Consider the following 10,930-nt stretch of genomic DNA (forward strand, 5'->3'; position numbering starts at 1 on the left):
CAAGAGGCTGGGGCCTGGGCCGCCCCACGCGCCTCGAGTGGGGTCCCTCACGGGTGACCCTTGCAGGGGGAAGGGGCGTCCGGGGGATTCCCAAAAGCGGTCCCTGGGTGTGCAGGGGCCCCCGAGTGCCGGGGGTACCTCTGCCTCGCCTTAGGGTACGCGAAAGCATGCTCCGCTGTTCTGGAAGGAAGGGGTCCGCCTTCCCGGGTTGGTCTTACTTGGCCCCCACCTCCTCGTCAGGGCACAAAACTGCTTGCCCTCAACCCAGCCCGGTTTCAGCCCGCTCCCCAGGAAGAAGGGACTTTGGGGAAAAGAAGTCCTTCCTCTTGAGTACGGAAAAGGGACCCTTTTGCTGCCCGAGCGGCCAAGCACTTCAGTGAAACGGGGAGGGTGGGCATAGGAGCTGTGGCTCTCTTTGATGCTTCCGGTTGCTTGAAAGCGTGGTGTTCTATCTTTTTGATGAAGAGAGGAGGATCCCAACCAGTTTTTTGAGTCTTGATGACAACATGGAGGTGACACATGGCTGGTGGGACTAACCTCCCCAGAGCCTGGCGAGGAGGAGGTCCATCGAATGGGAGGACTCGGCCGCCCTTTCCGGAAGCCAGACCCCAACCCCGGGTACTCCCAGTGCCTCCAGGGCAGGGTAGGAGGTCCCGTTAGGTGGCCGCCCGGCTCCGCCCAGTGTGACCGAGGCTTTCTCGCTGCCATGGGATGTTTTAATGTGCGCTTACGTCTGCTTGCCCACTGAGCTGTCTTGATTGAGCAGCTGTACCTGGGGGAGTTGGTGCTGGGTGCCCCATCTGGACAGCCCAAGAGCTTTGGCTCCAAGTGTTAAATAGTTGAGAAGTGAAAAGATAGATACTTAGTTTTTGGTTTGTGTTTCTTTGGAAAACTTGTAATACTTCCACAAACAGACTCTGGTGTTAGGTTTGTTGGGTAGGTGTTTATTTGAAGTTGCTCTTCCTGTGGCTAAATTGTAACATGTGCTCCAGAAGGGAAGGGTCTTTTGTTTTCCTCAAATGAACATTTCAGATGCCTTGAAGCAAAAACTGCCCTGAGATTTGTTTCACAACTGCTAGGGTCCTGAGGGTGAGGGAGATGATGCTCTTGAGCATCGCAGAAGAACCCGGCTACATTGTGGAGATGACCGGAGGACCCTCAGTGGCACTGAGCTTCCGTCCCTTTTACCCCAAGTTAGTGTGGGTTACAGTCTGGCCACAAACCATTTGGGACCAAATCCCATCACGAAAGGGAGTTAACTGTTGAACTCTGAGACCTCAGGTGGAAATTCCTTCTAGAATGTCTCAACCATCAAGTTCTTCCCTAAATTAGGGGGAACCTGACTCTCAGTCCGAACAGCAAAGAGAACAGGAGAGATTCCGAGACGTTGATCTGAGCCCCACGGAAGTTGCTTTTTGGTGCTAATTCTTCTCTGCTTACAACTTCATTTCTAGATCGCAGCCAAAATTGGAGGCGATGCTGCTACAACAGTGAATAACAGCACTCCTGACTTCGGTTTTGGGGGCCAAAAGAGGCAATTGGAAGATGGAGGTAACTACTTGCTGGGAAGGAGGATAGAGAGTGAGGTGCCTTTGTTTGAATGTGGTTCAGAGTGGGGGGGAGGGCAGCCTGCTGCTGTTCAGTCTTTCAAAACCTCAGCAATCCCAGCTTTGTTCATTCTTTTTGTTGGGCCACCATCCTGAGGTATCAGGTGGCTGAGAGGAAAGCAGATTGACTGTGGCTGGGTCCAAGTTGTAAGTTCTCAAGATTGTTTCTCCCCTTCTGGTAGGCTAGAGAAATGCTGGTACTGTTATTGAGGCCCCACATAAGTAAAGTTTGGGTGGCCAGCAACTTCTTTCAGCCAGAACCCCGGCTGCCCAAGGCAGGTCTGATCCTGAGCTAGAAGGACTCAGATGCCACTATCATTGTTTCCCTGTTATAAAGGGCTTTTTTACCCTTAGTGCCGGTTGATGAAGTCTGGCCTCACTTAGGGGTTGGTCTCTCCTGTCTCTGCTCTGATGTTGGGGGGCAGCAGAAGAGGGGATAGTTGGCCAGGAAGTGTGGCACCAGCATCAGATTTAAGGAGGCTGTGGGTGGGTGGGTGGGTGCTGCATCTGACATCCTCTCTCTTTCACAGACCAACCGGAGAGCAAGAAACTGGCCTCTCAGGGAGACTGTAAGTCTGTTGGGTAATGCAGGCAGAGGGCAACTTCGGGATATTAGGAGGTTGTTTGGAGCTGGGAGCACTGCGCACCTGTCCTTTGTGGAGGCTCTAGGTGTTCATCATCTGGGCTTCATGATCTTTGGGGTTCCTATAGCCCCTGGAAATTGAGGCGGAAATACCCAGTGCCTATGCTGTTGTGAGCAGGGTCCACGATGCTCTAGTGCTCAGGAGGGCTTAGGCCAGTGGTTCTCAACCTGTGGGTCGCAACCCCTTTGGGGGTCGAACGACCCTTTCACAGGGGTCGCCTAAGACCATCGGAAAACACATACATAATTACATATTGTTTTTGTGATGAATCACTATGCTTTAATTATGTCCAATTTGTAACAATGAAAATACATCCTGCATATCAGATATTTACATGACGATTCATAACAGTAGCAAAATTACAGTTATGAAGGAGCAACGAAAATAATTTTATGGTTGGGGGTCACCACAACATGAGGAACTGTATTAAAGGGTCGTGGCATTAGGAAGGTTGAGAACCACTGGCTTAGACTATAATAGTGTTAGTCGCTCCTATGTAGGTAGGAGCACCTGGGGTCAGTAGTGTTCTGGGTTCCAGAGAGAAACCATGCCAATCTTTCCTTTGGATTTTCTCTCTGTAGCCATCAGTTCTCAACTTGGACCCATCCATCCTCCCCCCAGGTAAGTTGTGATTTGGAGAAAATGTCGTTTGTCTGTCAGCTGTCTCTGGCCTTTCTTACTGTCTTGAGGGAGAACTCTGTCTGGGAGCCCTGCACCATTCAGGGATGGTCCACCAAAGAGTGGACTGAGGGGTAGACGGTGCTGCCTTTATCCCTGTACTTACCTGTCTTCAAGGTTGGAGGTAGGACAGGGTTGTGGCATTTCCCTGTAATGACAGAATGGTGATTTCTGCACCATGGTGCTTCCTTTGTTGGGGGGGTGGGGGGGGGGAACTCTCCAGAAACACACACATCTGTCTACCTCGAAAAGGCTGGTTTTCTCGCCCATCCTCTGCAAATGCTTGTTCCCTAAGAGCGGATGGAGCCTAGGATGGAGCCTACCTTATTTCCTCCCCCACCCACCCCATGACTTAAATGAATCTGACATAGAATCCTTTGTGAAGGACCACATTGTTTCTTTTATTTTTTTAATGGGCCAACATTTTTGTAAAATAAAATAAAAATGATTTGCTAGGTCCCTAGCTGGTTTGGCTCAGTGGCTAGAGCATCGGCCTGGGGACTGAAGGGTCCCGGGTTCGATTCTGGTCAAGGGCACATGCCTGAGTTGTGGGCTCAGTCCCCAGTAGGGGGCGTGCCAGGAGGTGGCTGATCTGTGATTCTCTCTCATCATTGATGTTTCTGTCTCTCTCCCTCTTCCTTCCTCTCTGAAATTAATAAAGATGTATTTAATTTAAAAAGATGATTTGCTTGGGAAATGAAATTTAAAAGGTGCAAAATTGTTCCTTTTTTTGTTTGTTTTTAAAGTCAGTGGTTATAAGTTGACTTAATCAGATTGCTATAAAAGTGTCTGGGTGCTCATTCTCCCCGAGTTAGGGACAGCACTGGTCCGGGGGCCACACTGCCTCAGAGCAGGCCTTTCATGGCCCACGCGGGGAAACTTGGCCTCAAGAAATGGCGTGCCCTGCTGTGGGACAAGATCCCCAGCCTCATGCTGCTAGATTTTGCATAGGCTTGTGAGGTCTTGGTCCCATCATAGGGAGCAGGGTCAGAGGCCAGAAACATCAGGGGCCCTTTTCTCCGGCAGATCCTTTGCTTTCCCATTTGAGACTGACCTTCATTGTCTCTTTGCAGGACTTCAATGACAGAGGAGTACAGGGTCCCAGACGGCATGGTAGGACTAAGTGAGTGTGGGTCACCGTGCTCTGGGGTGTCCATTATATCCACAGCCCCGCCCTGGGACAGTGTCCTGGAAGCCCCTGCCAACCCAGAAGCCTCTGGTCTGAAAGGGCTTCCCCTGTTAACCTGTACTTTCTGGACTGGAAGAACTCCTTTGAATATTCATGTGGCCCCACCATCGCCTCGTTTACTTGGTGCTGGCTCCTTCCATCAGCTCTGCTTTTTTTTCTCTTTTGTATTCCATTTTAAAGTAACTCACTTTTCTCCTTTCTTCACCACCTAGTCATTGGCAGAGGAGGTGAACAGATTAATAAAATCCAGCAAGATTCAGGCTGCAAAGTCCAGATCTCTCCAGGTATGAGTGAGCCAGTTTCACGCCAGAATGAATGCAGGGGCTGGGCTCTTTGCACTTTAGTATTCCTCTCACTTTTAACTTGACCGTTAGACATGAAACATATTTGTTTGTTTTATTTATTGAGTGCCTTCTGTGTGCCAGGCTCAGTGTAGTATCTCCAGTGTACAGCACCATGGGTGTAGCTCTGACTTTTGTTTTCATTTTATGGGTGCGGGGAGAACTGAAGGGGAAGATCTAGAATTGAACACAGGTTGCCTCATTCCAGGTCTGCGGTGAACCATTATGTTAAGTTGCCACCTAAACATCTAGTGGAAACCAGACAGGAATATGGGAGGCAGGAAGGTGCATTAGAAAGAAAAGTTTTGAGAATGGGCCTGGGTTTGAATCCCAATTCTGTCTGCTCCTCTGTAGGAGTCTGCTTCTGAGGCCTTGTTCTAGCAGAGTGAAGTTTGTTAACTAGAGGGTGTGCATGTGATCATTAGTGGTGGCAAAAATGGTCCAGGGTTTGAACCTTCCAGAACCTGCCTCTCCTACCTCATCTTTTCCCCTAAAAATTCTGTCTCCCTTGTGGGACTTGAAGCTTCCTGACCTTGGCCTTGCATAGGGCAGCCTCCCAGGTGTTTGGGGAGGTAAATTGATTTGTTAGGCTGCTGAATGGTGGCAAAAGTGGCTGGTGATTGTTCTGGAAGTTTCCTCATCTCCACTAAAAGCCTTTCCAGGGTCTGCAGGCCTGGAAAGGCACTGACCCTATCTCCTCTTCTCTCCAGACAGTGGTGGCCTCCCTGAGCGCAGTGTGTCCTTGACAGGAGCCCCAGAATCTGTCCAGTAAGTGCCTGGCTGGGCCTGTCATTGTGATGGGAGTGGGCAGAAGTCCTCTTGATCCCTTTGAAAATTGGGGGTGACTCCCACACCATGTCCTTGCAGCCAAGCCCCAGGGACCGTAGTACTCTCTTCCTCATCATCTGTCAAACGCATGTGTTGGGAGTCACCTTCTTTGCTTTGAGCTTTAGGGAGGGGGGGTCACCAGGCCAGTATTCTTTCAAGTGACAGCACCCCATTCTTCCCCTTCCCAGGAAAGCAAAGATGATGCTGGATGACATTGTCTCTCGGGGTCGTGGGGGACCCCCAGGACAGTTCCATGACAACTCCAATGGGGGCCAGAATGGCACAGTGCAGGAGATTATGATCCCCGCGGGGAAGGCTGGCCTTGTCATCGGGAAAGGCGGGGAGACCATTAAACAGCTACAGGTGAGGGAATGGAGACAGAAGGTTCCATCCATCCCAAGCAAGTTTCCATCCTGTATCTGGTCTGCACACCACCACCACCCCCAGCTGCTTTCCCAGTCTTCTATCCTTTTTGATCATGGACCCTGCCCCAAATGCACTAGTCGCCAGAAAGTTATTTGAAAGTCCTACACTGACAGTCGACATTGGTTTTAAAGGAACGTGCTGGAGTAAAGATGATTTTAATTCAAGATGGTTCCCAGAATACAAATGTTGACAAGCCCCTTCGGATCATTGGAGATCCTTACAAAGTGCAGGTGAGCGTGCCCTGTGGTGGTGGTGAATAGTGGGTTTTAGAGAAGGGAGAGCTGGTGGGCTGCCTGGAGATTTGAATAAAAGTGGGAAGGTTTGCAAAAGCACTGGCTTTGAAGTCATCCCAGGGTTCACGTTCTTGTGTTGAATTCTCCCTTCAACAATGGTTTGTATATGAGCAAGTGGCCTAACTGATCCTCCATCTTCTCATGTGGAAAGTGGAGTTGCTGGCCATTCCTGCCTCTCCGGGTGGCAAATATAGAGCTCGGCACCTGTGTCAGTCCTTAGCTTAAACCTGTGACCCCTTGGTTTATGGGAGGCTGGGGGTGCAGTGGGGCAGCAGGGCTTGCCATGTGCACCATGCCCTGTGTCTTTTCAGCAAGCCTGTGAGATGGTGATGGACATCCTTCGGGAGCGTGACCAGGGCGGCTTTGGGGACCGGAATGAGTATGGATCCCGGATTGGCGGGGGAATTGATGTGAGTGTGGGCTTCCCCCAGAAGATGGAGAGCTATGCGGGGGGTGATGGGCTCCTTGTGTCCAGTGGGCAGCAAAGCTATGGGGACAGAACTCAGCTGACCCTCTCCCTGCGTCTCCCTCAGGTGCCAGTGCCTAGGCATTCTGTTGGCGTGGTTATTGGCCGGAGCGGAGAGATGATTAAGAAGATCCAGAATGATGCTGGTGTGCGGATCCAGTTTAAACAAGGTCAGGGCCAAGTCGTGTGATGTGTAAGCCAGTGCTGTCCTCTTAAGGTCAACCTGACTGTCCACTGTGGGCAGCTTGGCACCATGGTTAGCATGCTGTGCCTCTTTACTGTTGGATCTTGTCTTTCTCCTCTATGGGACAGCCCCGTGAGAGAGTTGGTGATGGGCACACTTTCTGTGTTTTCCTCTCCTGTTGAATCTATCTCATCCCTCTCCCCCACCAGTACCCTGTCTCAACTAGGCAGCCTGGGTAACCTGGGCACTCTGGGCTGGATCAAATCACTGACCCAACTCTGGGCTCCTGCCAAGCCTGTGAGAGTCTGAGGGCAGGTCTGTGGGGAGGAGGGACCCCTTTCTTGCTTTTCAGAGATTTGTTGTTCTTAGTTCTAAATGCATCTGTTAGTTCTGGGGGTTCTAGTTGCAGAAAGAAGCCTCAGCTACCTCCCTGCCCAGCTGGTCAGCTTTCTCCTCTGGGGACGTGGGGCCTGCCTGCCTCCTTCCTCACTCCTGACTATGTGGAGTGAGGCGAGCGGCACTGAGTCTGAGATGTCTCAGACACCTAGCTTGGCACAGTACTGCCCTGAGGAGGTGTGGTGGTTTGGAGTTGTGCTTCTCTTTTAAATCCGTGTCTCCGCTCTCTGGATGCTGGCCTCAGATGATGGGACAGGTCCTGAGAAGATAGCTCACATAATGGGGCCCCCAGACCGGTGCGAGCATGCGGCGCGGATTATCAATGACCTCCTCCAGAGCCTTAGGGTAGGTGGCATGGGGTAGGTGAGAAGAGCTGGTGGGGGCAGAGTAATGTGCGTGGCTTCCTACACTTATTCTCCATCTCCCTGTCTTGCAGAGTGGTCCCCCAGGTCCTCCAGGGGGTCCTGGCATGCCCCCAGGGGGCCGTGGCCGAGGAAGGGGTCAAGGCAACTGGGGCCCGCCTGGTGGGGAGATGACCTTCTCCATCCCCACTCACAAGTGTGGGCTAGTCATCGGCCGAGGTGAGGAGGCCTCTCCCTGTCCTTCGTCCCTCACCCACTCATTCCTCCCACCCCTCCCTTCACTGCCTGTGTCCCCTGCAGGTGGCGAGAACGTGAAAGCCATAAACCAGCAGACGGGCGCCTTCGTAGAGATCTCCCGGCAATTGCCGCCCAATGGGGACCCCAACTTTAAACTGTTTATTATCCGGGGCTCGCCCCAGCAGATTGATCACGCCAAGCAGCTCATCGAGGAGAAGATTGAGGTGGGCTCATGGAGGGCTCTGGGAGTCTGGCTCCTGACTCCTGACTCCCACCACTGACCTTGTCACATTCTCCTTCCAGGGTCCCCTCTGTCCAGTTGGACCAGGCCCAGGAGGACCAGGCCCTGCCGGCCCCATGGGACCCTTCAATCCTGGGCCCTTCAATCAGGGGCCACCAGGGGCTCCCCCTCAGTGAGTACTCTTCAGCTGCCTGGGATTTGTGACATGGGTGTCAATATGCTGGCAAGAAAAGCGACACATCTTTGAGAAGCAATGATTGTTCGGGCCCAAACACAATCCATTCCAGCTTTGTTTCACAGACACCATCTTTTATAAGATGCAATAGGTGTTGACCTTGGTCTCCATCCCATGCACAAATCTGCATGTTGATTTTAGGGTACTTTGTTTCATAGCCTGGGTCTTACGCATTTAGTTGTCTCACATCTTTCCTTGGGCCTTCTTTCTACTAGCCATCTCTACCCTGCAAAGGAACAACCTCCGCTCATGTGTTCCCCATCTTTCTCATCCTACAGTGCTGGGGGTCCCCCTCCTCACCAGTACCCACCCCAGGGCTGGGGCAATACCTACCCCCAGTGGCAACCACCTGCTCCTCATGACCCGAGTAAGTAAGGCTACCCATTTGAGGGGCAGCGCAGGGTTTGGGCCCAGGATTGGCTTCTGTGTCAACTCTCAGCCTGCACTGCCCTCCTCTTGCAGATAAAGCCGCTGCAGCCGCCGCAGACCCCAACGCAGCCTGGGCTGCCTACTACTCACACTACTACCAGCAGCCCCCAGGCCCCGTGCCCGGCCCCGCACCTGCACCCGCAGCTCCACCTGCCCAGGGCGAGCCCCCTCAGCCCCCACCTGCTGGCCAGTCAGACTACACTAAGGCCTGGGAAGAGTATTACAAAAAGATCGGTGAGTGTGTGGGCTGCTGCATGGGCTCAAATCAGCCAGAAGGGCAGAAGAGGGCAGCTGTGTCCCCTTGCTGTCCTCTGACCTTGGTGCCCGCCTCCTGCAGGCCAGCAGCCCCAGCAGCCTGGAGCTCCCCCACAGCAGGACTACACAAAGGCCTGGGAGGAGTACTACAAGAAGCAAGGTGAGTTATACAAAAAAATAGTCAGAGGGTGCAAGTACAGTATAGGGAACGTAAGTCATTATGAATTTGTACGATGACTTAGTATGATATGATGATCACATCCTAAGGAATTTATATGGCGAATCACTTATACACTTGAAACTAATATAACATTGTTGTACTTCAACATAATTTTTTTTAAAGCAGGCTGAACTGGTGGGGCCTGAGGCAAGGCAGGGCCAGGCCCCCACTCTTGACCAGCCACACTCACCCTCTCCTCCCTGACAGCTCAAGTGGCCACTGGAGGGGGTCCAGGAGCTCCCCCAGGCTCCCAGCCGGACTATAGTGCCGCCTGGGCTGAATACTACCGACAGCAAGCCGCTTACTACGGACAGACCCCAGGTCCTGGTGGCCCCCAGCCTCCACCCACACAACAGGGACAGCAGCAGGCAAGTGGGAATTGCCACCCTCCTCCTCCTCCTTTTTCCTTCCAACCCCCAGCCACCGTCCATCCTGCCTTAGTGGGTAGCGCCGGAAATCCCTTCCCCTGCGGGGTGTGTCCTTGATGCCTGCAGCGGGGGCCGTGTGGCTGGAGGTCTCCGGGAGTCCCCATGAGCCAGGGGAAGTGTGCGCTGGGTCCAGAGGTTAAAGAAGAGGCCTCCCTCCGCCGGCTCGCTTGTTCCTGTGTAATGCTGTCGTGATGCTGGGGGCGAGTGCGAGACAGATAAAAGGTGGAACTGTTGAACTGGTGGGTAGTCCTGGGGGTGGGGGCAGCCCGGGCACTGCACTTTGGTCACCATCCTGGCTGCTAACTCAAAATCTGGCCACTTGGGAAGAAAATGGATATTTTTTCCCCTCTGCATTACTTTTTTGGCTTTTGTTCTTTTTGTTTTTAAACCCATGGTCTTCTCCCCGACGGTGTCCAAGTGACTGTTTGCAGGCAGCCCCAGTGTGGGGTGGCCCTGGCTCCGGCAGGGATGCAGGAAGCCTGCAAAGGGGCTCGGCCCCTTGGGCTCAGCCTCTGCTGTCACGCCCGTGTCTGTGTCCCGGTCTTGTCTGTGAAGTGGGCATGATGATCGCTGCCACGTTCCAACCTACCTCACAGGGGTGTTGTGGGGACACCGTGATCTCTGAGATTGTTCATGTTGTGATGCGCCGGGAGCCACCCACCACCTTCTCCCTTGCAGACCCTGACTTCGCTTCTCTTTCTCCCGCGGCCCCTGCTTCTCTCCTTCTTGCCTTTGTGTCGCTCTTTCTCCTCCTCCATCAAGGAGCCAGTCTGACTTCAGCTGAGTCCCTGGAGCACTTGACTAGACAGTTACAGACACATCCTGCTAGCCATTGGCTTGGGAGAGGGGCTTCCTGGCCCCCTCCGTACTATCCCCCAGTCTTCCGCCTCTGCCTCCCCCTCCCCGTAGTGACCAATTCCTATCTCTTCCCTCTCCGCAGGCTCAATGAATCGAATGAATGTGAACTTCTTCATCTGTGAAAATTCTTTTATTATTTGTTCTGTTTGGGGCTTATTTTCTGGTTTTTGCTTCTTTTTTTTTTCCCTCCATTTGTTAGGCGAGAGAGCGATGGCTGACATGGGGGTAGGGTGCAGGGGAGCCCTCTCTGAGTGGCTTGGAGGTCATGCCCGGCTCTCACTCTCTCGCCCATTCTGTGTCTCACATTCTTTCTTTTTCTTTCAAAACTGGGATCCTTCATGTTGAGCCAGCCATAGAAGATAGCGAGAATTAAATCTCTGCCAAAAAAAAAAATTTTCTTTAATAAGAAACACAATAAGTGAAACAAAACCTATAAAATTATATATATATATAAAAATCTCTATATCCCACCCCCGTCGTCCCTAAAACTGCTTCTTTCAAGGAAAATTTATTTTCTCCCTGCCACCCTTGGCCCTCTTCATGTTTTTAAAATAAACTTTTAAAAAGGAAAAAAAGTCACTCTTGCTTTTTTTTTTTTTAGTTAGAAATGGAA

General features: G+C 52.1%; 1 protein-coding gene across 1 annotated transcript; it reads left to right on the plus strand.

The window, feature by feature from the left end:
* Nucleotides 1-506: 506 nt before the first annotated feature.
* Nucleotides 507-10,720, plus strand: KHSRP (KH-type splicing regulatory protein). Its single transcript, XM_006764253.1, has 19 exons — nt 507-512; nt 1,455-1,551; nt 2,138-2,176; nt 2,833-2,872; nt 4,003-4,052; nt 4,331-4,402; nt 5,170-5,227; nt 5,476-5,650; nt 5,845-5,943; nt 6,318-6,416; nt 6,540-6,642; nt 7,297-7,397; nt 7,489-7,633; nt 7,715-7,875; nt 7,955-8,064; nt 8,406-8,494; nt 8,590-8,790; nt 8,894-8,971; nt 9,239-10,720. Exons 1-19 carry the CDS (start codon nt 507-509, stop codon nt 9,514-9,516), a joined length of 2,001 nt encoding a protein of 666 aa, XP_006764316.1. The 3' UTR covers nt 9,517-10,720.
* The last annotated feature ends 210 nt before the right edge of the window (nt 10,721-10,930 follow it).

This window comes from Myotis davidii, unplaced genomic scaffold (assembly GCF_000327345.1).
Source record: "Myotis davidii unplaced genomic scaffold, ASM32734v1 scaffold341, whole genome shotgun sequence".
Lineage (NCBI taxonomy): Eukaryota > Metazoa > Chordata > Mammalia > Chiroptera > Vespertilionidae > Myotis > Myotis davidii.

What these genes read in the sequence shown, in the direction of transcription:
- KHSRP (XM_006764253.1), top strand. An exon ending in ACTGGCCTCTCAGGGAGACT is followed by an intron (nt 2,177 to 2,832) that starts GTAAGTCTGTTG and finishes TTCTCTCTGTAG; the next exon opens with CCATCAGTTCTCAACTTGGA. An exon ending in GGAGTACTACAAGAAGCAAG is followed by an intron (nt 8,972 to 9,238) that starts GTGAGTTATACA and finishes CCTCCCTGACAG; the next exon opens with CTCAAGTGGCCACTGGAGGG.